This window comes from Saccostrea echinata, unplaced genomic scaffold (assembly GCF_033153115.1).
Source record: "Saccostrea echinata isolate AGI-Se365-2 ecotype Australia unplaced genomic scaffold, CSIRO_AGI_Sech_v1 ptg000029l, whole genome shotgun sequence".
In the NCBI taxonomy this organism is placed as follows: Eukaryota; Metazoa; Mollusca; class Bivalvia; order Ostreida; family Ostreidae; genus Saccostrea; species Saccostrea echinata.
The window spans coordinates 2,858,953-2,886,627 of NW_026889778.1; the positions used below are offsets into that span (position 1 = coordinate 2,858,953).

A 27,675-nucleotide genomic window follows, 5' to 3' on the forward strand; every position below is an offset into this window, starting at 1 on the left:
TGAAACAAATTGAATACATAGTTATGATAAGCAAGAGTGACTTTACCAAAATTGTGAAATTCATGGCCCCAGGGTCAGGGGTTCTGGTGTTAGGGCGGGGCTATATAAATCATATAGTGAAAGTGCATTATTTCTTTGAAAATCTTCTTCTCTACTCCTGGGTATTATTGAAACAAATTGAATACATAGTTATGATAAGCAAGGATGCCTCTTCCAAAATTGTGAAATTCATGGCCCCAGGGTCAGGGGTTCTGGTGCTAGGGCGGGGCTATATAGGTCATATAGTGAAAATGCATTATTTCTTTGAAAATCTTCTTCTCTACTCCTGGGTATTATTTAAACAAATTAAATACATAGTTGTGATAAGCAAGGATGCCTCTTTCAAAATTGTGAATTTCATGGACCCTGGATCAGGGGTTCTGGTGTTAGGGTGGGGCTCTATTTATTATATAGTGAAAATGCATTAATGCTTTAAAAATCTTCTCTACTCCTGGGTATTATTTAAACAAATTAAGTACATTGTTATGATAAGCAAGGATGCTTCTTCCAAAATTATGAAATTCATGGCCCCAGGTACAGGGGTTCTGGTGCTAGGGCGGGGCCATATATATCCTATAGTGAAGGTGAATTATTTCTTTAAAAATCTTCTTCTCTGCGCCTGGGTATTATTTAAACAAACTATTAGTACATTGTTATGATACGCAAGTATGCCCCTTCCAAAATTGTGAATTTCATGGCCCCAGGGTCAAGGGTTCTGGTGAAAAGGGGGGGGGGGGCTCTATTGATTATATAGTGAAAAAGCAAAATTTCTCTGAAAATATTCTTTTCTGCTTCTGGTTAAAAAGCAAAGAAGCTAAGTGTATAGTTATGATGAGCATGATTACTTCTTCCAGAGTAGTGAATTGCATGACCCCTGGGTCAGATGTGCTGGTGTAAGGGTGGGGCTCTTGATAATGTAGTGAAAATGCATTAATTCTGTTAAATAATCCTGTCTGCTCCTTAGTGTTAATCAGATAAACAAAGTGATTACTTACATGTATGATGAATAAACTTCTGGTCCCAGGGTGAGAGACTCTGGTGTTTCTCGGTGGGGATGGGAGGTGGGGGGGGGAGTGTTAATCAGATAAACAAAGTGATTACTTACATGATTGATGAATAAACCTCTGGTCCCAGGGTGAGAGACTCTGGTGTTTCTCGGTGGGGATGGGAGGTGGGGGGGGGGGGGGGGGCTGGGGGGCTCTATTGATAATGTAGTGAATCTGTAGTAAAAACTGTATTATTTCTTTGAAAATCTTCTCTGCACCTGGGCATATCAGAGGCAAAAAGAGTAAAAGTTTTAATAAATATTTTTGAACATCTGGGCCATTTTGTCAAGTGTTCTGGTCCTGGCCAGGGCTCTATTAATTTGTATTCTACTGAGGGGAGTTATTCCCCTTTGCCATTTACTTTTGATAATTAGTCACTGTAAATAATGTACTTGAAAGGTTAATAGAATAAGAGAATTTTGCAAGATTTTTTATTGTATAATACAAAAAGTACTTTCATAGTTTTAATGATCAGGTAGACTTGTAAGTAATAGATAAATAAAAATGAGACAAAAATAACTTGTCTTATTCAATGTTCATCAAAGACCAAGAGAGTCCAATGTAAGAGATTTCAACAAGGAATTAAAATAGTACAGAAGCATTGATAGTTTGTTAATATACTGTATGGTGATAGTGATAAATGGGGAACAGATTAGAACCTAATTTATGAACTGTTAATGAACACTAGACTAATTATTTTGTTGAACCTGATCACCCTATTTTTCTTGCTTTTGGGCAACAAAGCTTCACTTTTCAGTTCATTTTATACTCTATGGATTCTCTAAATTGTTGTATTATACTCAGGTGACCATTAAGGCCCTTGGGCCTCTTGTTATCCTTACATTGACATAAACTGTTCCTTAACAACAGTGGATGCATATGTGTAAATCTGGCGCATAATTATCAAAGAATCTCAAGTTCTTTATGAAATAAGACAACTTTGTGAAATTGACATGTTTTAACGGCTCATGCTCGCAAGTTCCATATTCCTGTATTATTCCATTATATTGCTTATTTAATACACTTGTCTTGTTAAACTTATTATTCCCGCAAGTTCTAATGAAAGTTCGGGTATATTATCAAACTAATCATCTTCCTCAAACTATTCTCTCTGCTATTTAATCAGCAGACACTCATCTTTTTAGATATGATGAGTGATGCCCTGTACATGTACAAAAAGATTTTGAAATTTTCATTTTCACCCTGGGGGGACGACCGGGTGTTAAAAAATCGATTTTTTTTAAAAACAGAAACCTGGTTCCCAGAACTACTCATACATTTTACCCAGTGGCAGAATCATCTTTTGGAAGATAATTGATGGTGTCCTCAAAGTCATGTAGACTTATGTAAAAACTTCATTACATAGTGTAGTTCCAGGTTTGTTCAAATCAATACTCCTGGGGATAGGGTGGGACCATAATGGACGATCAAAGTTTTACAAGAAAAAATCTTTCAAAATCTTTTCAAGAATATCAAAAACACGAATAGTCATATTGATATACCGGTAGAAGCATCCTCAGGTAGTGTATATTCAAGTTTGTTCAAATCATGACCCCGACTATACAAAAAATACTAGTATAGTTAACTATATTTTACTATAATTTACTATAGTATCAAAGTCTTTAGTAGTGATAGTAAAAGTTTATACTAGAGTAAATCAAAGTATTTTTTCTATGAATTTCAGATTCTTATATTTTATGATCTCCAATTCATACATGCAATTTTAATTATATGGAACTATCATTTGTATATTCATATATTATTTGTAAATTTTACACACCGTCACGGTAGCTCAGTCTGTAGAGCTCTCGCTCCGTGATGGGAAGGTCGTGTGTTCGAATCATGGCCGCGATTAACCTAAGTCGATAAAAAATAGATAGCAACTGTTCCTTCGCCAACCGCTCGGCACTTTGAAGTCAAATTTGCTGGTCCTTCGGATGAGACCTTAAAAACCGAGGCCCCGTGTCACGGTAGGCGATGGCACGTTAAAGAACCCTCACTGCTCAATGGCCCTGAGTGCCGAGTATAGGTCTAAATTTGAAGCCCTTCTCCGGTATATGGTGACGTCTCAATATGAGTGAAAAATTCTCGAATTGGACGTAAAACAACATACAATTAATCAATCAATCTAAATTTTACACCACTTATCGAATTTAAGAGATATTAAGCTTTGATATTTCAAAAAAGTACCATAGTAAAGTTTCATAGTAAATCAAAGTATCAAGGTTTTATTATAGTTAACTAAAGTTAATGTTTGTTAGGGAGGTACAAAGTAATATAAAAGATTTTTTCCCCTCAAAATCTTCCCAAGAGCAGCAAAATAATGAATGGTCATATTGAAGCATATTCAAGTAGTGAAGATTCAAGTTTGTTCAAATTATGACACTAGGTGCTAGAGTGGTGCCACAATGACCGATCAAAGTTTCACACAGGAATATATAGGAAAAATCTTTCAAAAGCTTCTCAAGAACAGCAATTTAGCCATGATTGGTCTTATTTATATGGAAGCATCCTCAGTAGTGTAGTTTCAAGTTTTTTGTCCAAATCGACCCCAAAGGGGTATGTTTGGGCCACCATGGACGATCGTGATTTTACATAAGAATATATAGGGGAAAAATTTTGTTTTACAAAAAACTGGTTCCCAGAACTCCTCTTCCATTTTACACAGTAGCCATCTCATCTTTTCCGATGTGCAATAAGGTTAAGGAATTGCAATTTTCATCCTTGGACCAACAGTGGGTGAAAAAAACGACGTTTTTTTATTCTAAAAAATCTGGTTCCCAGAACTTCTCATTCATTCTATGCAGAGCCATTTCATCTTTTGCAAGATGATTGGGGTGTCCTGTAGATGTGCAATAAGATTTAGGAATTTTCATTTTCAACCTGGGGGCCAAATGGGGATCGAAAAATGGCGTTTATTATTTTACAAGATCTGGATCCCAGAACTCCTTACAGTTTTCACAGTAGCTATATATCATTGTTGCAAGATAATTGGGTGTGTCTTGCAGATGTGCAATAAGGTTTTGGAATTTTCATTACACTTCGGGGAGGGTGGGGGGGGGTGGTATTCAAATGGGGTGAAAAAGATGTTTTTCATTTTACACAAACCTGGTTCCCAGAACAGTATCTTTAGCAAGATAATTAGGGGTGTCCTGCAAATCTAGATGTGCAATTAAGTTTGGGAATTTTCATTTTCACCCTTGGGGACAAGTGGGATGAAAAAAAAACGACGTTTTTCAATTTACCAGAACATGATTCCCAAACTCCTCATTCAAATATGCAGTAGCCGTATTGACTTCATGGTGATTGGATGGGTCCTGCAGATGTGCAATAAGAACAAAGAAATTTTGTTTTTACCCTTGCGGCCAACGCTGTTTCAACTTCCAGGTTGGGCCATTTTTTCCCCTTTTTTTTTCTTAACAGAAAAACATTTTTTCTGAAACTCCCTCTTTTAAAATCAGAATTTACTTCATTTCCACCTTAAATTTCAAACCCGTTAAACATATATCATTTGAAATACTAGCTAAAGAGGCCCATGATCAAATGCTGACCTGCCCATTTTATGCTCTGATTGATAAATGCATCCATATTTCATGTAAAATGAAGAATAACTTTCAGTGGCTTTTTTTTTATCCGGGTTCCATGGAGCTAGCGTTCATTTAGAGGTAAATATTTGAGGATGTGTCTTAGGACAGAATCCGGATTACTTTTCAGTTGCGATTTTCACGTAGTTTAAACTTAGAATGATTATTAAATATTTTAATTCCTAGATGGAGTAATTTATTACGTTTCTGTTATAAAGTTTTGTTGGTGTAGTGAGAAAATTATTGAGGTAAAAATGCAAATTTTGTCATCCAGATCCACTGGGCATTAAAGTAAAATGTTTTCTAAGGCACCAGCCATTCATTTTTTTTTAACTTAAAAGTTGAAATTCGTCTTCACTTTCTTATTTATCTTGTGGCGCTTTCAAGTTCATTAATGTTCCGGTTGTATACTATGTATGTTGTATTTAGGCAACTCTTAAATGTTTCTATCATGTATAACATCAGATAAATGTAAGAAAAACATTTCAAATGTAATTGAAATTAACATTTTACATTTTAAATGTAACTGAAATTATATTTAACCCAGTAAAAAACGTAGTATTTATCAAATAAAATGTTTTATAAGGCACCAGCAATTTTTTTTTTTTCACTTAAAAGCTGAAAGACTTCTTCACCTTCCTAATTATTCTTGTGCCGTTAAGGAAACGAACAAAGGTTTTATAGAAGAAGTACATAAAAAAGTTTAATAGAGTTCTTGAGATTATCCCCTTTAATATACTAAACACATAAAAACATTAAAATAGAAATTAATATGACTCAGTAAAAACGCAAATTAATATGACTAGTATACAATTTATTGCATGATATGCAGTGAAATATGTTATACTTGATAATCGTAGTATCTAAATATCTAAACATGAGTTGGTTTAATTTCTAATGATTTAGTATTACATTTTCAATGTTAATTCTTTTGCATTGAAAAAAATCATACTGGTAAAAGAAATGTCATAATTATATTTACAGGACAACAATCAAGTAATTTCAGGAACCATAAATATTTTGTTGGTAATTGCTTTTCTGCATGATTCGCTTCTGAAAACGCTGTTTTACAGTGTGACTACAGAAGGGGGCTTTAATAACTTTAAAATAAACAAAAGCAATCAACAAGAAAATTTTTGGTGAACAATACCAACTACTTCATTAATTATAAAGTTGTTATCTGACCGTTTTAACCCATTTACCTGATGATTCGAAATACCCGAAAGTGACCCGAAATACACTAAAAAGGTAACTAATGTAATATGTAAATATAACCCCCGTCAAGGTCTCTATATCGAAGATAGACTCCCCCTTTAAAGTAGATCTAATTACAGTCAAAATGTAAAAGGTTATTCGGAATACCCTAAATGGCTGTAGCAAAACGAAAGTAAATACCTGTGCCATAGTTTTGACAGGGAAACGACCTTGAAGGATGAACGAGACAGGTGAGGAACTAAGATTATTATTTTATTCTATTCAACTTTGATATTTAAAAGCAATGATTATATATGTTATCAGGAAAATGTTACGATTCAAATTATTTGTTAATCAGTGATCACAAATGGAATTAACAATACATATACATGTGTATGATATCAGTAGAACTTTATCGCATTCTTTTTTTTCTTTTTACATTATTTGCCTTACTAAATGATTTTTTTTAAGTATAGATAATGAAAGGTATGAGTCAAAAACCTACAAAACAACGCCTGGTAAAAATGGTATCATCTGTAGACCTGTAATTGTGGACATCAGAAAGACCCACTTCGGTAGGGAACCTCAGAAGAGACCTTCAGCATCTCGGGACATTGATCTACTGAAGAAGACGTTCAATAAGTTACCTTGGTTTCATCCAGAACCATATATAATTAATGATGAGAATTCTGTTAACGAACATGATCCTTTGTACTCCACAGACAATTTAAAGAAGGAATTGAAAAACATTGGTAAGTGCTTGAGGCTTTGTGATTTATAGCTTGTCTGTCGTCTGTTTTAGTAGTTGTCTGTACAGGTACTGGTGGCTTTGTGATTTATAGCTTGTCTGTCGTCTGTTTTTGTAGTTGTCTGTACAGGTACTTGAAGCTTTGTGATTTATAGCTTGTCTGTCGTCTGTTTTTGTAGTTGTCTGTACAGGTACTTGAGGCTTTGTGATTTATAGCTTGTCTGTCGTCTGTTTTTGTAGTTGTCTGCACAGGTACTTGAGGCTTTGTGATTTATACTTGTCTGTCATCTGTTTTTGTAGTTGTCTGTACAGATACTTGAGGCTTTGTGATTTATAGCTTGTCTGCCGCCTGTTTTTGTAGTTGTCTGTATAGGTACTTGTGGATAACCCCCTCCCCCTCCGATATACAATCCATGGCTTGTGGATAACCCCTCCCCCTCCGATATACAATCCATGGCTTGTTCGATTTTTTCATTTACAAGTACCTGTGTTTGTCTGTCAGTCTGTAAACAACTTTTCATAGTAGAACAAATACCATGTATAGTATTCTTCTGATTTCAACAAAACAACCCTGAATACTCACATTTACTTGGTTCCCTTGACATTTTTGAATGGACTATATGAAGAAGCTAAAGCAAGGTAGATTCTTAGATTCTTCAACTGCAGTAAGTTTAAAAATTGTGATTATGGATGTTACCCAACACAGGCTCTTAAAGCCACCAAGAGTGACGGAAGATAATTCTGACTCATCCCATCAGTTCCTTAGTTTAAATTTGCCAACAAAGGAAAAGATGCCAATAACCTTTGAGTTTAACGAAGAGGCTTTCTTTTATTCACTGTTTAAAGGGACCAACTGAAAAGCTGAAAAGTTGTAATAGGTGTCTACATGTATTCAATAACAAACTTCATAACATGATTAGCGATTGAGAAATTTAAAGCTTGAGGGCTGACAACACATTACTAACAAATATCTGGATAAATTGTGTGCGTCTTCTTGGAGCGATCGAGCGCACTTTGGTATATATGATACGCCACTTAAAACATTTTTTTTTCATAAGAAGTTTCTAGGTCTGTAGACTTGCCATTCGCCTTAAAGTAGTTAACAAAAATAAAAAAAAATAAAAATTCATTTAAATTATCATTAATTTAATTCTGGTTGTAACGCTGTATTTGATTGGATAAAAAAATTACTTTATATCGTATAAATTGAGTTGCCTACGTCACAATGACTTGCGTCAAAAACGTATTGATCCGCTTGACGTTACATTCAAATTTTGTACAAATTGAAGTCATCTATAAGGGTAATCATCTTTAAAAAAAATCCTTACAAAGATACGTTGACGGACCAAGCAAGTGTTCTACCAAGCCCTGATCTTTATTCCTTACAAAAATATTAACTGCTGTAAATGCTATGTTGCATATATTCTATTAGTGATGTAAATCATATGTGGATTCTCAAAAATTCTAAAGATTTTACTTAGACAATTTAAAATCACTAAATTATTCTAAAATCAGTAACATCAAAACATACTGCTTTTCTTCACTTTTTACAACCATTCCTCATTAAATTAGAAACAAGGCTTTTTGATATCATAGACAACTCCTTCTTAAAAAAAAATAGAACATGAAAATTTTCGTATCTTGTGATCGGTCATGAACAAAATTACTTTGTTAAAAATTACTCTGATTCTACGCAAAAGTACTCTGAAATTGATTTTAAAGGGATGCTGGAGATCCTCATTGACAACATTTATGTAGTCTTTGGAGACCAGGTCTTCCATTAAACTGTTGGAATTTTGATGGGCACTAATTGTGCTCTTTTATTAGCAGACTTGTTTTTATATTCCTATGAAGCAGAATTTATTCAAAAAACTTCTACATGAGAAGAAGAAAACACTTGATGTGATTTTTAACTCGCCTTTAAATATATCAACGACTTTTTATTGATTAACAATACATGTAGTTATTCCAGTCACATGTGGACTCGATATATCCAAGTGAACTCGATTGATTGATTGATTGCATGTTGTTTTACGTCCAATTCGAGAATTTTTCACTCATATAGAGACGTCACCATATCCCGATGAAGGGCTTCAAATTTTGACCTTTACTCAGCACTCCAGGCCATTGAGCAGTGAGGGATCTTTATCGTGCCATCGCCTGCCGTGACACGGGGCCTCGGTTTTTAAAGTCTCATCCGAAGGACCCGCAACTTTCACTTCAAAGTGCCGAGCGCATGGCGAAGCAAGTGAACTCGAAATAAAAGACACGTCAGAGTCTGCTGCATCTGTTTTATATTTTGATGTTTTACTGAAAATAGATGATAAGGCCCATGGTCTCTGATTTCAATAAATTTCAGATAGATCATAATAAGATACACAATTCTTTGTTTCATGTCTGCTTCTTTCTACAATTTTATTCTAATTTCAATTAAAAGCTTAGAACACATATATACTACATCTAGGGTAGATAATTCTGCATATTGATTTACAAGGTACTATGCCTACAAGAAATAGAAAAATAATACATGTATCTAGAATACTAGCAATTACAGCCATCTCTAACAAAATATAGTATAGTTAACTATTGTTTACTAATTAAAGTATTTTTACTACAGTAAATCCTCGTTTTTACTATAGTAAATCAAAATATTTTTACTGTGGATTTCAGATTGTTAGATATCTTGTTCTGTAATCCATTTGTGCATTTTTTTTTATATTAAATGGATATATTACTTGTATATTCAAATATTAATTTTAAGTTTTACATCATTCATACTAAATTTAGGAGATTATAAGCTTTAAAATCACAAAATAATTTTTATTGTAAAGTTTCATAGTAAATCAAATATCAAAGTATTTACTATAATTAACCATAGTACGCTAAAGTAAACTCTAGTTAACTATAGTACAGTTTTGTCAGGGATGGTGCATCTAAGGATAATTTGCATTGATTTCATTGAATGCTTGATTAGAGAGATATTACAGTGGGTCCTGATCTTTAGGCCCCTGAGCTATGAATTTCACAATTATTAGAGGGCTAAACGATAAACTTATATACGATAAACGATATGCAAACCAACAGAATTAAAGAGATTTGTTGTAATGTTTTACTCATTTTTTTTTATTAATCCATTTTTCTTTTAGCCAGTAATGAAGATATAACCAAACATGCAGAAATGTTCGTGTGTGTGGTGTTGGCGTTTGGAGAGTCGGGGTATTTCTATTTACCCAATGATCCAATAAATGACCAGATAAGAAGTAATAAACCTCCAAAATTCTCTGTCAATGATCTGCTGTGGTTCTTTAAAGGACTCTTCTGCCCGAATTTGATCCTGAAGCCAAAAGTTTTCCTTATACAGGTAATTTTTCCTAACCAATATTTGAGGGCATGGGCATTTCTGGAGGTCAATTATTTAGGAAATTTTGACTTAAATTTACCGTATAAGATTTACATTGAGGAAGAGCGTTACAGAATACAAAAAGCTTGTGAGCAACAATTCTCACATGAGTCATTTCCCAACCAATTGGGATATAACACATGGTGGGCAAATATTTACTTGGGGATATATCTGACCATTTCTTTTATGTTCTACTCGAGAACAGCAGGGTCATGATTAAGCCTGTTAATATGCAATCATTATTAGGGAAAAAATACAGATTCAAAATTTTTCAAATCATGACCCAAAATGGTAGTTTGAAGCTACAATAGGGAGGGGGGGGGGGGGGATCCAACTTTTCACTTAGGATTATATAAGAAAAAAGTCTTGAAAAACCTTCTTCTAAAGAACAGCAATGTGACGACTAAAGTCATAAAACTATGCAAGCGTCCACAGATAGTACAAATGCAAATTGTTCAAATCATGGTCCCAGGGAATGATGGGGCTCGGAATAGGGGATCAAAGTTTTACATACTATTTTACATAATACAGCCATTTACAGGGAAAATAATACATTTGAACAATCTTTTAAGAACAACCGATACATTATTATTCGTATGGAAGCATCTGTAAGTAGTGCACATCCATCTAATCATCTCCTCTGTGGCTAGACTGGGGCTAAAATAGGAATACAAAGTTTTTACATCACAAAATAGAAATATATTTTCATATGTAATGATTCAAAAGTGTGTTAATCCATCAAAATATGCGCCATGGCTTCACGATTTGTGAAATGAAATATGGAGATAACGAACAGTATTCAAGCTCAAAGTCCATTTAAACAATACAAATCGGAAGCAGAGCAAACACGGACCTCCAAAACATCAGAGGTGTGATAAGGTGTCATGGAGGAGTGAAAATCCCCTGCCGACCGGTCACGCCCGCCGTGTGCTCCTTGTCATGAACTTGAAAAGCGGAAAAAAAATCCGTCGACAATTCAATGTGTAAATAATGGTCTAGCAATTAGTATGAATAACGTCAGTCAGCATTTGACTTAATGATAGTTGTATATGCTGGCAAGGTCATTGTATCGACCATAAAACTTGCGAAATGATGACTTCAAACGAAGCTGTTGATATCCTTGTTTCATCAATTTGTTTGTCAATAGCTTGCCTCGTTTTAGAAATTGTTCATACCTAGAGCGAATAGGTGATAAATTGAACATAGTGCAGTTATAAGGGGAAAAATTCCAGAACAGGAAAACAATGTGTCATATTAATATTGATATAGGCCGATAGTGGATAAGTCAGAAACCTTTGGATCTAGGGTTGGCTCACAACATGGGTCCAATTTTTAAAATGGAAATAAATATGTTTTTAAAAATCATCTGAAGATTGTTCAGTTGAGTGCTGTGTTCTTTAAATTTACTTTTTCAAATATAAGTGCACATGTTGATATCAGAGACAGTTATTGACAAAGGACAATTCTCCTATAGATTTGACAGCATGAAATCTGCTGGAATTCCTGGGCACGAATTGTGTTCAATTGCTAGCCGCCCTGCTTGTTTATTCTTATGAAATAGAATTTTTTAAAAAAAATTAAAAAATCCTACATAAGAAAATGTAAAGTCATCTGTGGCTTTTAATTCAACATGTCGATATATTAACGACATATTGTCAATTCACAATTATATTTTTTTCATTCATATGTCAACTCGATATATCGCATTAAACTCGCCACCACAGAATCTGCTACATCTGCTCTATACTAACATGACTAAGATATGTTTCATTGATATTACACGTTAATGGCCAACCAGCAACTAAACTACATGTATATGATAAAAAAGGCGAAATTAACGAACAGCGATCGATCTCAAAAAATATATAAACAATATAAATATGTGAAGAGGGCTTAAAACACGGACCCCTGAAAATTCCAGAGGTGGGATCAGGTGCCTACAAACGGGATGACTTCAGCTTCCCCTATATATGCATGTAATATTCCACAAACACCAGCATATGGTGTTGATGTCTCCCAACTGACGCGATGCTGCTGACAAATAAGTTGATGTTACAGATGTCAACTACCCCATTAAATCCAACATTTCGCGAATTCCTTTGTCGTTTGCATGTTCTTGTTTGCAAAAACAATATCCTTGCGTCCGTTTAACTGACATGTTTCCCACCAATAGTTTGGCCATTTGGACCATGGATTACTCCGTTACCAATAGTTTGGCCATTTAGACCATGGAATACTCCGTTTTTCTTATCAATTAAGAGGGCTAACGGTGCTTTCGACAAGTTGACATTGGCTGCTTACTCATCCTAGGCAACTAATGCCAAGTACCTCTTGTGTTTCCAGGGACCCGTGTTTTTAGCTTCTTCACGAATCGTTTTATTCAGTGGGTTTATGAGATTGATCACTTTTTGTAATCTTCATCTTTTACATTAATCTGAAAAAAAATTGTGTAGTTTATTTCCGAAATGAAATTTAAACCATTTTCAGAATTTATAGATACATTGATAGACCTGCAATGAACAATATGTTATAATTTGATTTTCAAATAATTTCAATTTTGAATATCAGAATTAAGCTGAAGTTACATTTCTTTGCAGTTTAAATATGAAAGTGATATTTCACATCTTTTTATTTATGTTTATAGACATGCAACCCTTTCCTTGTCAAGAAAAATAAAGCCTTTTTTTCTGGAGAAGAAGAAGAAGAACCATCCCGAATACAGAGGACACCGATAGAAGCAGACATACTTGTCTATCAGTCCATAGTATCTGGTTAAGATTCAATGATAATTAATTAAATTTTTTGCTATTAAATTTGGGACTCTAATTATTTTTGGATTAATTGGTTTGAAACAATAATAGCTAGATATTTGTTTCTGTTTATCAGGGTTTTATATATATATATATATATATATATATATATATATATATATATATATATATATATATATATATATATATATATATATATATATATATATATATATATATATATATATATATTGATGAATGGTGGTGCCATAGTTACTACAGTACAGTAGTTATCTTTGATTTTCTGTTTTGACGTTATGCGTCATTCAGTTTTGGGACAGACTTCAATAAATCGTGGTTCACAAATACACATAATTCTGTAGATCGGACTTTGATGATCGGTATTGTCATGCTAAATAAAAGCTACTTCTCATATATTCTTAGTCATATTTCCATAAACTTAGTTCACAAAATAAATGATTTTAGTTTTGAGACTTTGATTGAGCCAAACAATGTTTTCATTTTTAATTTTAAAAAACACACACACAATCAATAAAGAGTTTTGTATAATATTTTGATGCCTGAATAAACATGTAATTTCTTACAGGTGGATATACTGACAGAATGAAACCAGAAACAAAGAGAGGCCTAGGAGAGTACATTGACCACATAGGAAATACTGATGGTCAGTCGGCCTGCCAGTTTGTGTACGCCCTCTATAAGGAGGTCACAGCTCTCACTGACAAAGAGGGGGAGTTTGAACTGAACGATCTTATCCTGAATGTAAATAGGTCACTAGAGGACTTTATCAAGAAGGAACATTATAAATCTGATGAACGAGACAAACCGTGGAAACAAGGACCTCCAGAGGTTCCTGTATGTATAGATCAGCTGACTAAGAAACTGGTGCTAAAGACACGACAATCAAACCCTGGCATATAAAACTCCCAGAATTCCTAGTGTGTATGGATCAACTTACCAAAAACTTGTGGTAAAGACACAAAAAAATGTATTTTTACACCGATATATAAACTATATATCATGACAAACAGAGCAGCTAATGGAGTAAATACTACTTACACTTGCCAAATGCTACAAGAACTCAAAACAGCCCATGACAATCCATTCTCAGCAAACCGAGATGTCAATATTGCGTTCAGACCCCACTTTTTATGGCTTGATATCTAAATTTGACAGATAGAGTTCTAATCTGAAGAAAATATTGTAGACTTACTATATTCATTTTTTAAGCTTTATTTTTTATTCATATTTATGTTTTTTTTTTTGTTTTTTTTTTTTTTTTTTTTTTTTTTTTTTTTTATATGTGTATGAAACAGTGATAGTACTGACAACCTTTCTCAACATAATATTTTTCGGATACAAACACTATCTTGATATTGTTACATTGTGTACCAAATATTCCTTTTCCATTTATGCAACAATTTCATTCTATCAGGACAAAAAGAAACTTTTTGAAAAAGCAAAGTTTAAATTGCTCATCAATAGTTTGTAGTTAATCTTTTCATGTGTTTTTTGACAGTTTCATGCATTCAGAAAGGAATATTTGTTGTAAAGTGATTAAATTTGATTTTACAGAATTTTTTAAATTTTTAGTAATACATGCATCAATGAAATTTTAATTAAATGATGTAGAATCAACAATTAAACATTTGTACCTCAATTGTCTATAAATTCACTAATATGTACACTCGTGGTTATTTATTTAACTGTTTAAAAAAGTAATCATCTGACAACAGATTGCTCTTTTCATTTTATGCAACATGTTTGGTGAATCAAGAAATGAAATTGAACGAAATATATGGAGATAACGAACAGTATTCAAGCTCAAAAGTCCATTAAACAATACAAATTAGGAGTAGAGCAAACACGGACCTCCAAAACATCAGAGGTGGGATCAGGTGCCATGGAGTAGCGAGCATCCCCTTTCAACCGGTCACACCCGCCGTGTGTTCCTTGTCATGATCGGGAAAAAAAACGGAAAAATAAATGTTTGTTAATGGACTACCCTGGAATTTTATGTAGAGCCAATACCAAAGTGACATTTCACCAACACAAACTCTGATGTTACATTTTGAATAATCTCATCCTCTTTATTTATTATTTATTTGAAGATTTAAAAATGCTTAGATACAGATTTGAACTTAATATTTTCTAAAATTTTCTGTGTAATATCACGACTTATATATTGCAATAGAATTTCACACGGACTTTCAATACTGTGAGTGTTTGTTCATATGTTGTTTAACGTCCCTCTCGAGAATTTTTCACTCATATGGAGACGCCACCACTTGCCGGTAGAAAGCTGCAAATGTTGTCCTACTAGTATACTCGGCACTTACGGCCATTGAGCAGTAAGGAATCTTTTTCGTGCCAGCACCTACTGCGACACGGGACCTCGGTTTATACGGTCTCATCCGGAGGACCGGTCTCCACGTCCCACAGTGGGATTCGAATCCGCGACATAAGGATCAACTCCTTACTCCGCGACTCTAGAGCAGACGCTCTAACCACTGCGCCACGCGGGCAACTACTGTGAGTGGGTTTTGCTTTCGAACATTTCTACTCTGAATTTTCTGGGTTATAGTTTTAATATTTTCCATAAATACACAACAAAATTGCCACTTTTCTGAAGTATTAAGAATAAAATTAAAACGTGAAAGTGCAAGAATGTATCAATTCAACGCGTCCAGAAATTCGAAGTTTTAATAACTTCGAGATAAAATAAGATTTTTATTATATCTTAGTATGGAATGCTATAGCAAAATATAAGTCATGATATTATACAGAAATTTGAGAAAATATTAACTTCAAATCTGTGTCCAAGCACTTTTAAGGAGTGTTATTATGTTATGTTAGGGAGTTACTGGATGATAGTGGATTGGAAATGTGGATATTTATTAAGCATTTATATACCAATTATATATACATATATAGCAATTACATACATATATACCAATTACACACATATAGCAATTACATACATATATTATTATACCAATTACATACATCGTTATAATGGCCTTGTTATATAGCAATTTAAATATAACCTATCACTGGGTCGTATTTTGGCTGACTTGTTCCATACCATTTGCTAGGTCTGTTTTTATACTAAATTTGACAACAGAATGTTCCGTCTACCTGACCGTCAATACATAGGGCTCACGGCGCGCGTGACTGGTCAACAGGGGATGCTTACTCCTCCTAGGCACCTAATCCCTCCACTGGAATTTCCAGGGGTCTGAGTTTTATGCCCTCTTCACGGATTTGTACTTTTTATAGATTTTTTTGAGATTGATCACTGTTCGTTTTCTTTACCTTTTTTTATACAATACAAGGAAAGGACAAAGAAACGAGATATATGTATGTAATAAGGTTGACAGGTTATGAATGTCTCTCAGAAAGTAATATTAGCAAGAGAGACTACAACAATCAGCATTATCAGTTTCTGCGTGATCTTGCACAGTTCAAAATGCTATGTCCTTTACAATATATTAGCGATATGCAGATATGCATGAATAAGACCTAAATATTGGTAATTCTGTGTTCAAGTTCCAAACTGCGCTGGGTTTTTTTGGGGGGCTTAATGGGTGCAAGCCGGATTTAACCAGTACTTGTCTCTTTTCATTTCAACCTAAGTTCAATTATTTAACAAAAGGTGTAATTATTTACACCTATATTTAATTCATTTAGACCTATACAATATTTGAAGATAAGATCAAATGTTTAAAAAATACTCCTTCAAGCAAAGAACGAGTGCACTTAAGGGCCCCGGTAAAATGTGAAAAAATGAAGAATCAAATTAAGTATAATTTTTCATCTCAGATCATTAATTGATATCTAAACCATAAGATTCAACAAATTTTATCGCTGAAATTCATGAATATACAAAGAACAAAGCCATACAATGTGGTAGGGGTCAGCCGACATTCGTGATTTTCTATAGCACGGCCAGGAACACGTTAAGTTCCTTTACAGTACCGTTGTCAGAGACCTTTAAAGTTAAGCACTAAAATTGGTTCGTTGTCATGACCGCACAGGTGAGGTTAAGATAAAGTGCGTCCGGTGTCATTCAAAATATACAAGAATTTTTACTGAATGCATAAAAAATCATGTTTTTGTTCAATTCCAGGAATACACTTCAGTATTGGGAAACAGATACAGCATTCAGTATTCAGGACAAAAAGTCATGTCTCTATATCCTGGTGAGCTTGAGATAAAAGATACCACAGAGTCTGACACATCTGTTTCATATTTGGATGTTTTACTTGAAAAAGACGTTAATGGTAATCTAACAACCAAGCTTTATGATAAACGTGATGACTTTAACTTTTCAATCGTCAACTTCCCTTACTTATGCAGCAATATACCTTCATCACCTGCATACGGGGTATATATCTCTCAGTTGATTCGATACGCAAGAGCATGCTCTACGTATGAACGATTTCTAAAACGAGGTAAATTATTGACAAACAAGTTGATGAAACAAGAATATCAGCTGTCTCGTTTAAAGTCATCATTTCGTAAGTTCTATGGTCGATACAATGACCTTGTCAGCAAATACAATTTATCATTGAGTCAAATGCTGACTGACGTTTTTCATACTAATTGTTAGGCCATTATTTACACACTGAATTGTCGACGGATTTTTCCGTTATTTCCCGATAATGGCAAGGAGCACACGGCTGTTGTGACCGGTCGGCAGGGGATGCTCACTCCTCCATGGCACCTGATCCCACCTCTGATGTTTAGAGGTCCGTGTTTGCTCTGCTCCTATTTTGTATTGTTTAATGGACTTTTGAGCTTGAATACTGTTCGTTATCTCCATATATTTCATCCATTATATATACCGAGTAGTTTTGATTGGCGAATACATACCATGGTGTAAAAGCATGGATGTGCGGTGAAAAAAACATATTTTTTTCGTCATCAATTTATTTAAAAAGCACTTTAAATTCGCAGTTTGAAAAGTACCTCTATTTTCATCTCATTAGACATATTTCAGCCTTTTGCAGAACGCATACTATATGAGAACTTGATATTTATAAGCAAATTGTCCGTTGTCAGTACATGTTAAGTTGATATGGTCCGGTGTCACTTGTCTTAACATGTAAGCCTGTCTATGAAATGGTGCGGAAATGATCAGATTTATTTATTCTTAAGGCACATAATATCGGGAGAGGGTCCCCAATTTAAACTTATACCGTTTATTTAATTAGTATGAAAGTATTCTTTGAAAGGTCGGTTGACCCCCCCCCCCCCTTCTTTTGTTTCAGTAGAGTCAATTCTCTCGTCCAAGAAGTTGGAAATTAAGCCTCCCCCTAAATAGGATTTTCTTCTCTCTATGTAGTTTGTCAAAGAGATTTCAGGTTAATTACCAATTACTGCCCTAGCCCCTCCCCCACATTTCAAAAGCGATGCTATATGAATGAAGAGATAACAGATTTAATCCAATATCACGATGATTGTAGTTATAAATTTAAATTTTGTTGGTTGTCTGAAAGCAACAATTTGAAATTTAAAAAAATGCAATAAAGTAATTTCAATTCCAATTCTACTAGGTACGTGCATGCATTTTGTGTGCACATCAGCAGTACCAAAAAAATCATAATAGACATACTGAATATTATGCGTTTTATTTTACTATTCGTAAGAAGTAAAGATAATTTTATGAGTTATAAAGTGAAATATTGTCAGCTATACACGATGCCAAAGTCTGTTGGTTGGCTGCTTGCTTGCTTCATGTCCCTTGAACACTACTGACTGCCTATTGAGGGATGCTTTAGATCTGTACTCGGCACTTGTGGACATAGAACAGAAAAAGATTTATTTCGTACCAACATCTGACTACTGTGATACGGGACTTATGCCGGTCTCGACGTCCGCGTTGAAATTCGAACCAGTGACGTAAGGATCAATTCTCTTGCTCCTCCACACTAGTGAAATGCTCTATAACCACTGCATGCGCTTCGTGCTGCTAAGGTGTTCACCCTTAAAAGTCTAACTTAGAAGCTCAGTAAATCTTAAATTCCTTTGTCATTAAATCGTCCACCCATTGATATATTCAATTATTTTTGTTTTATAACGGGATTGGTCCGTTGACTTTAATTTAAATTAAATTATTGAGGTTTTATAGAAACAATTATAGAAAAATCAGTGCCATGTTATCGATGAAACATGCTTTTAAATTTTCTATTAATAGCACTTGTTCGAAACCTACGGCGCCGCTGGGGGGCCAGATAAAAAAATATTTATTTGTTCGGAAGAATAAGATATTTGTTCGGACAAATTACATATTCGTTCGGCGAAATGATACATGTATGACCAGTTTTCCTTTCCAACATCTTTTCCCTCTATTTTCAGGTATAATTGATAAATAGAATGCATTAAACAGTAGTTTACCAATGTTGTATACTGTACAATTCTGACAACGGACCGATGACAACGGACTGAATTTTCGTAACTTGTCATGACAACGGACATAATTTGAATTATAGCAAAAAATTTCATTTTTACTTTGCTTTGATTTTTATTTCAGGGGCTAACAATACCTCATAATATTACCTGCACCTATTGTTGGATATTGTTTATTGTATAAAAGAAAAATATGTTCATTTCAAAGAAAATTTGAACAAATCAAAATATGTTTTAAGCAGGTGGTGTATCGCCAACGCAAACTACTGTAATATAACCTGTTAATATCTGATGTTATTGATGCACCAACAAATACATTGTCAGTTCTGTTCCCCATTGCAATTTGAGGGATTGTAATCAATTAACTCACTTGGAAAATGAAATTTAATTATTAGTTCTCTGAAGTTATGACACCGGACGGATATCATCTTAACCTCACCTGTGAAGTCATGACAACGAACCAGTTTCAGTGCTTAACTTTAAAGGTCTCTGACAACGGTACTGTAAAAGGAACTTAACGTGTTCCTGGCCGTGTATAGGAAATCGAGGACGGTCATTCATTTCAAAGCTTTCGTTTACTGTCAGCCTAACTTTGTACAAACTTGTGCGAATGACAAAAAGCGCATTATACATTTATAAAACTTGTGTGAAAGTAGGAAATTTGTACAAGATTAGGCTTGTACTTAAAATATTAAAAATGTATGAAAAGTTCAATGTTTTTCCTATAGCAAGCGAAAGCTATTTACCTGTATGACCTATGTTGAACCAACCCGTGGAATAAATTATTTAAAATACCGGTAGTCACGTGAGTTCTACCCATGTAAACATTCCTCAAAGGTGCTCACTGTAAAGATAGCCATGCACGTTTTGTATCATTATATTGAAGTCGTGCCGCATAGAGAAGTTTGTATGTATTTGGTTTTAGGGACACGGGAGGGTTATGAGAGTTTAGTGTCGTTAAAATGTCATCATACATAATATAAAAGCGTCAAACATTTTTAACATTCATTCAAGACAATGCTACCGGTATTGAAAGCCACCTAAATACACTTTTTCCATTTTAAAATTTAAAGGAACTAATGTTAATACTTATTGTATTATTTCAAAATGCAAGCGTGCAAATTTCTTAGTTTGATCACTATGGCTACAGGCATCTATACAACTTCATTCGATTTTTTTCTCAGGTAAAATAGCGCAAGAAGTATCATTCGGCAAACGCGCCCGTCAATGATCCACATCAGATTGTTCAAGTGTCCGATTTAATGTCTCCTCCCCTTGATTTAAATAAACGAAACTCAAATAGGTTCGGTACGACTTTTCCGGATTTGGGGTATCTATAGGCATTTAAAAATCTTCATTTGTTTCAAATCCGTGCTGATTTAGGTGATGTTTTAACGTGATTTTAATTAAAAATATCCACTTGTGTTTAACTATTATCAAATGAGAACAATTTGGAAATATATTCAAAATTAATACGGCACTGAAAAGGACCCATTAAGCATTGCTTAAGTACACTTGTCCTTTGTACCTAGTCAGGGGTAGCTAGGTGCTAATTTGTTTACTCATATTCCAAATCAAATATAGTGTGCTTGTAACGCTAGCAGATCTGTTTGTACCTAGTCAGGGGTAGCTAGGTGCTAATTTGTTTACTCATATTCCAAATCAAATATGGTGTGCTTGTAACGCTAGCGGATCTGTTTGTACCTAGTCAGGGGTAGCTAGGTGCTAATTTGTTTACTCATATTCCAAATCAAATATGGTGTGCTTGTAACGCTAGCGGATCTGTTTGTACCTAGTCAGGGGTAGCTAGGTGCTAATTTGTTTACTCATATTCCAAATCAAATATAGTGTGCTTGTAACGCTAGCGGATCTGTTTGTACCTAGTCAGGGGTAGCTAGGTGCTAATTTGTTTACTCATATTCCAAATCAAATATAGTGTGCTTGTAACGCTAGCGGATCTGTTTGTACCTAGTCAGGGGTAGCTAGGTGCTAATTTGTTTACTCATATTCCAAATCAAATATAGTGTGCTTGTAACGCTAGCGGATCTGTTTGTACCTAGTCAGGGGTAGCTAGGTGCTAATTTGTTTACTCATATTCCAAATCAAATATAGTGTGCTTGTAACGCTAGCTGATCTGTCTGTACCTAGTCAGGGGTAGCTAGGTGCTAATTTGTTTACTCATATTCCAAATCAAATATGGTGTGCTTGTAACGCTAGCGGATCTGTTTGTACCTAGTCAGGGGTAGCTAGGTGCTAATTTGTTTACTCATATTCCAAATCAAATATGGTGTGCTTGTAACGCTAGCGGATCTGTCAGACATTGTTTTGATGATATAAATAATTATCTCGCTCTTTTCATAAATGTACCCTTAGAAAAGAAGACATAAGATTTTGAACATTAAACAATTAAATTTATTAAGTGTATCATCAACAATTGATTTATTCAAACAACAACATTCAACCCACATTCATACCAAGTTAGCAATGATAAATAAGTTTAAATAAATAGTTAAAAAATATCATATCGGAAAACAGACTGAAAATTTTAATAACACTAAGGGCAAAGAAAGATAACTCTAATAAATAATAATTGAAGAAAGAGAACTGCGACCGATAGTATTGATCTCCCGCCTACCTCCAAGTCAATTTTGAAAAGTTAACAGATTTGAATAATTTTTCATATTTATTTACATATATTTATATGGATTTTCACAAAACATATCTTATTTGGGAAAACAAAGAGAGATGACTCTACAATTTTGGTAAAACTTGTGTTTTCACTATAGAAATCAATGGAAAACGGAAAATATTTTTAAAACACTCCCCACCCAACCCCCCACCCCCCTCCCTCCGTGAAACAAAAATTCCTTTTGACATGTATTAAGTATCGTTATTTAACAAATTCATACCAAAGCTTTTGTTGTTTCACGGGGGGAACATATATTTACAGACAAAAAACATCAAAAATGATCATTTTCTCACAAATTTCAACGGCGTTTACAGCTAAAAAATTGTACTTTATCAATAATATATGTTTAGTTTTACAGGAGTTATTCGTACAAACAGATTTAAGGGCCATTTATCAATATTCAAGGATATTTAAAATCTGGCGATGTTTTGAAGCCTGGTTTCAATGGAAAACATCGTATATCCCCCTTATAAAAAGAGATGTAATTAAGAGTAATTAATTATTTGACATTGGTATTAAAATTACTAATCAATTACCATTGAACTCTTCTTTATCAAAGTAGTTTTAAGGGCCAGATTATCATTAGTATTGAATTAAATGGGTGTAAAATGTAGGTGGGAATCGAGAGTTAACGTGCGTAGTTCTTTCCGTATTTGACAATTTAAATATAAATTACTGAAAATAAATAATAAGACGTGGAGAAAAATTATAAGCTTAAATAAAAAAAATTGAACAACTCAGTCATAGACTGGAATCGATATGGTATTTTTGACTTTCAACTCCAGATTTCTCCAACCATTATTCATCATTTAATTTTATTAGAACATCATCTCTAATAATAGATTCCTGATGTTACAACGATAAAAATCTTAAGTTATAGAAAAACAAAATAAAAAATACACAAAATTCAGTCAGAACATAACAGAACTTGCACAGTGGAATCTGGATAACCAAATTTGAATTTTTAACACATATTTTTTATTGCACCTACAAAAATAGTGCATAATAATGATAAAATATTTCTTCTGGAAATTAAAATTTTTAAATTCATTTTAACCTTTAGATACATGAAAATCACAGATGTAAAATTAAATGAGTTTAGCCAGACGTGTTAATTAACTAAGCATTATAATGGGGGGGGGGGGGGGAATGTAAATTTGAATTTGCAACCACGGGTCGTTAAAACATATGTCGAATTTCACAAATGTGTCTAAAAAAAGACGTCAATGGTAACCTAACAACAAAACTTTATGATAAATGTTATAACTTCAACTTTCCTATTGTCCACTTACCTTACTTAGTAGCATCTCACTGTTTTTTTAAATTTTAATTTAAAAAAAAAGAATCGTGTTCATTTCAGGACTTCTAGCATTCCAGCAATACAGTAACCATGCAAAATTGGGAAAATTATTGGTAAAATCCCCGACTTCCTAGTACTTCTGCACCAGGCTGGTTCATTTAATCATGGGAATTGTTTATTAAATAATAATTAATGAACACATAACAAAAAATGCGAAGGTGTTCTTGTGTGTGGTGTTGGCGCTTAGAGAATCTGGGTATTTCTATTTACCCAATTATCCAATACATATAAATGATCGCAAAAGGAATAAAGACCCTCCAAAATTCTCTGTAAATGATCTGATGTTGTACTTATTAAAGGGACTGCTACCCAAATTTTATTCTGAAACCAAAAGATTTTATTATGCAGATAATATTTCCTGACCAATGTTTGGTAGCATGGACATTTCTGAAGGTCAGTTATTTAGGTATCTTTAAATTTTAGTGCTTTCTATAAATACACCTTAGATTTCCCACTTTCTTGGATGATACCTTTATAAATACATGTACACAGATTCACACACGTCATCAGCCAGGTACATCCGGAATGTTTACTGTTATTTCTTTCTTCATACAGTTTCTCTGTATTGGTATTACACCGGAATATCTGCTTCTCTACTTCAATTTTATCATACACAAAAGCAGAATTCTTGGATTTCTAATTCGCAATTGGGTGCTTACTCGAGGTAGCTGTGTCTAGGGTTGCTGACCTTAATCCAGGCCCGTAGGAAGCAATTTCAGTTTTTTTTTTGGGGGGGGGGGGGGCACAGCAATACATTTTTCAGTTGACAATTGAGGGGGCACTACCAAACATTTACTGACAAGCAAAAAAAAGGTCACCAGTCGTTTTTATTGAGGGGGCACAAGCATATAGTATCTATGTTTACTACAGTAATCTATATATCGGCAAAATTATTGGGGGGCACGCCCCCCCCCGTGCCCCCCCCCCCCGGTTCCTAAGGCCATGTAACCACCCCTGTGCTAGTCTTTCCTAATGCCAGCTGTCTTTCAGTGACGCAAGTCTTTACCAGGTTGTCTTCCAGTCTTTCTGGGATGTTACTGATTTACCAGAAACAAATGATACTTTATGTAGTCAACGTGTACTGCTGGATCCACAGACGTCATTAGCCTGAATATTATGGATAAAATATGGAGAAGTTTTGTCCGTGAAAGAGCAATAATGTCAAACACAACGGACATTAGTATTTTTCGTAATTGTCCGACAAAAAAGTTTTTTTTCAAAGAGGTCTTTCTTTAAAACTTCGGTCTAAAACGATCTAGAAATATTCTCTTATAACCTTTCTAAAGTAATAAACTTCAAATCTGTGTCATTGTCTTTTTAATTTTTAAGTTGTTTTATAATGATTTAAAATCGGTTGTTTTGTTTTTTATTGACACATGCATTAGCAGAACTATATTGTATCAGAAAATATGCGATTTTCATCAATGTAAAGGGTTTCTAATCAAGAGCTATTTCAAAGTGACACTTTTCACAAATGCAAACTTGGATGTTAGCTTTAAAGGAACCTCATTTTGTATTATAAGTACATCTATTTGTTTAAAGATTTAAGACATATCAATATAGTGTTTAGAGGGTTATTGATACTCGATTTTTTCAGCGTTTTTATATAAACTGCATTACAGTGTATACCTTATAATGTTTACTGGTACTGAACGCCTCAGAATGTGATACATGTGTTATCATTATAAAATGGGAAGTAGATGTTTGTTGAGGATACAAATACCTATGTTATTTATACTATGGGGGCAAACTCTTCTCACAGGTCGAAGCAAGTGTTTGTCAGTTAAGGTCATGATAACTGTTTATAGCTTCTGACAAACCGAATATTTTCAAAAATATAACATAAGCATGTTTCATTCAAATATTTATTTTTTTCTCTCAGATTTCTCTCTTTTGCGTCACTCTGACATTCTTGCATGGGAATGTTACGGACCGAAAACCCTTGGTTTAAATATATAAGTGCAACTGCACCTTAAGATGGAATAATTAAAATAAAAAATTGACTTAAATCTATTTAAAAAAGTCAGCGGACAGAGGAAGCGAAAACGAAAGTACATAATTTTGCTGTAGTTTTGACAACGATGGCCGAATCAGGTGAATAACTAAGATATTAATTTTATACATCCAACTTTGATGTTAAAAGATAGTGTAAAAACAATTTAACATTTTAATTGTTGCAATGCAGTAGTATCAAAGTTAACATATACAGTAAAAGTTAAGTTAGCAATGAAACTTTATTCCTTTTGCATTGCTGATATTAATATAAAATATAGAAGGATATTTACTATGTATACTTTAAAATTGAGAATTGTATTTACAATTTGGAGCATTGCACAGAGATTAAAAATGCACTTCCATTATTTTTTGTTTTTTAAATCAGATACTGATTTAATAAGCATCCCTGCCATAGTAAAAATCTCCGAGGAAAGATACAAATCAACCACATACAAAGCAACTTCCAATGTAAATGGTAACGTGTGTAGACCTGTGATCCTGGACATCAGAGAGACATACTTCGGCTCGGATCTTCACAAGAGATTCTCTGCTTCTCGCGATGTTGACCTACTAAACGAAACCTTCAGTAAATTATCTGGGTTTCATCCAGACCCGTATGTTGTTAATGATAATAATTCTGAGAAAGAGCATGACCCCTTATTCTCTGCTGAGAACCTTAAAAAGGAACTGAGAAATATTGGTAAGTTTTTCCAGCTTCATGTATTAATTAGAATATCTATATATCAATGTGAATAGTAAGTTGATAGTAAGTTTCTAGCTGTCTTATTTTCAATGTAAATGCGTCATTCATCATTTTTTAAATTTATGTATAATGTTTTTTTAATATAATTTCTTTTAGCCAGTAATGAAGAAATAACAAGAAATTCGGAGATCTTCCTGTGTGTGGTGTTGGCGTTTGGAGGGTCTGGGTATTTCTATTTACCCAATAAACAAAAAAGTCTCAAACCTCAAAAATTCTCAGTAAATGATCTGCTGTTGTTCTTCAAAGGAAACAACTGCCCGAATTTGATTCTTAAACCAAAAATTTTCATACTTCAGGTAGTTTTTCTAGACCAATATTTGAGAACATATATATTTTTATTAAGGTCAATTTTTATTAAGGAAACTTAGAAAGAACATCATATTTTTAATGCGTTGATACATTAATTATAGAGCTGTAACCCTAACTTAAAGAAGGTAAATAGAGCCAACTTTGCCGGCGGACTACCATCTCCCCAGATATGCAGAGTCCCAATAGAAGCTGATATTCTTATCTATCTTTCAGAAGTATCAGGTATTAATGCAATAAAAAGATGGACTATAGGATCAATAAAAATAAAATAATTGCCTCAATTCGTATGAGCAACCATACGTTAACTTTAATTCAACATCAAATTATGCTTGTTTTAACGTTCATGCGCCTGCTGAGTGGCATTAATCATATATGTAAAAAAAAAACTTTCTAAAGGATCTTTTAAAGTAAACATGTATATTATTCCAAAATCATTAAACTTTCAAATTTTGCAATCATTATATAAAAACAATTTTTAAATTAAAACTTATATCAAAATCTAATGCACATGGAATAATGAACTTCTGCAGGTAGATATACAGATGCAATGAAAAGAGAAACAAAAGAAAAGAGGAACATTGACCAAACAGCGTGTCAGTTTGTGTACACTCTGTATGAGGAGGTCAGGAAACTTACTGATCGAAAAGAAGAGTTTGAAATAACAGAGTTGATCATTGGAGTTAATTTGTCACTTTGGGGTTTTATAAAGGATGGTTATTACGAGTCCGACGAAGGCTTTCCCTGGAACATAGATCCAAAAGTACCAGTGTGTATAGATCAGCTGACAAAAAAGCTAGTGCTCACTAAAAGGAAATCATCTGAATAGAATCCAGATGCATAAGGAATTATTTTTCATTTCAGTCTTAAAGCTGAACTTGACTTGTTGCAATTGGTATCTCTGTCTACAACTTAGACTATTTATGCCTTGTCTCGACTAGATACATGTATATCCCTGTGAACTTGAAATTAAATACGCTACAAAGTCTGCCTCATCTGTTTCATATTTGGATGTATTATTGAATATAGACGACGAGTAGCAACAAATAATTAAATTTTTTACATTCATCTTGTATCAGCCCAATGTCATTACACATTTTGATTGAATTATTGCTTTAAAAAATAATCTTTAAAAATCTTACCATTTCCCAGCTTTAAATACATATGAATAAAAAGGCGAAATGAAATCAAAAACATATTAGTCACTGGCTGAAGCTAAGTTTAACTGATATTTGTGGTGTGAAGACTCCTATGGGGACATGAAAAATCAGAGTATTAAAGAAAATTTGTCAAAGTTAGGATTTGATAATGTAACATATATAAGTTATTAACAGAATAATCATTATTTGACATATCACAACAAAGGATA

At 33.8% G+C, this 27,675-nt stretch overlaps 2 protein-coding genes across 2 annotated transcripts; both read left to right on the forward strand.

Annotated features, from left to right (window-relative positions):
- Positions 1–6,017: 6,017 nt before the first annotated feature.
- Positions 6,018–14,379, forward strand: LOC133195487 (caspase-3-like). Its single transcript, XM_061331341.1, has 5 exons — positions 6,018–6,114; positions 6,340–6,615; positions 9,758–9,972; positions 12,656–12,782; positions 13,369–14,379. The coding sequence occupies exons 1-5, from the start codon at positions 6,102–6,104 to the stop codon at positions 13,701–13,703; spliced, it is 966 nt and encodes a 321-aa protein (XP_061187325.1). The 5' UTR covers positions 6,018–6,101; the 3' UTR covers positions 13,704–14,379.
- A 10,944-nt stretch (positions 14,380–25,323) lies between these two features.
- LOC133194334 (caspase-3-like) lies at positions 25,324–27,278 on the forward strand. The gene is made up of 5 exons (XM_061330312.1): positions 25,324–25,336; positions 25,623–25,937; positions 26,097–26,296; positions 26,411–26,531; positions 26,840–27,278. The coding sequence occupies exons 1-5, from the start codon at positions 25,324–25,326 to the stop codon at positions 27,133–27,135; spliced, it is 945 nt and encodes a 314-aa protein (XP_061186296.1). The 3' UTR covers positions 27,136–27,278.
- Positions 27,279–27,675: the final 397 nt, after the last annotated feature.

Excerpts from the sequence above, each read along its gene's own strand:
- LOC133195487 (XM_061331341.1), top strand. Across the intron at positions 9,973-12,655 it reads CAAAAGTTTTCCTTATACAG|ACATGCAACCCTTTCCTTGT; the intron begins GTAATTTTTCCT and ends TTATGTTTATAG. Across the intron at positions 12,783-13,368 it reads CTATCAGTCCATAGTATCTG|GTGGATATACTGACAGAATG; the intron begins GTTAAGATTCAA and ends AATTTCTTACAG.
- LOC133194334 (XM_061330312.1), top strand. Across the intron at positions 26,297-26,410 it reads CAAAAATTTTCATACTTCAG|AGCTGTAACCCTAACTTAAA; the intron begins GTAGTTTTTCTA and ends CATTAATTATAG. Across the intron at positions 26,532-26,839 it reads CTATCTTTCAGAAGTATCAG|GTAGATATACAGATGCAATG; the intron begins GTATTAATGCAA and ends GAACTTCTGCAG.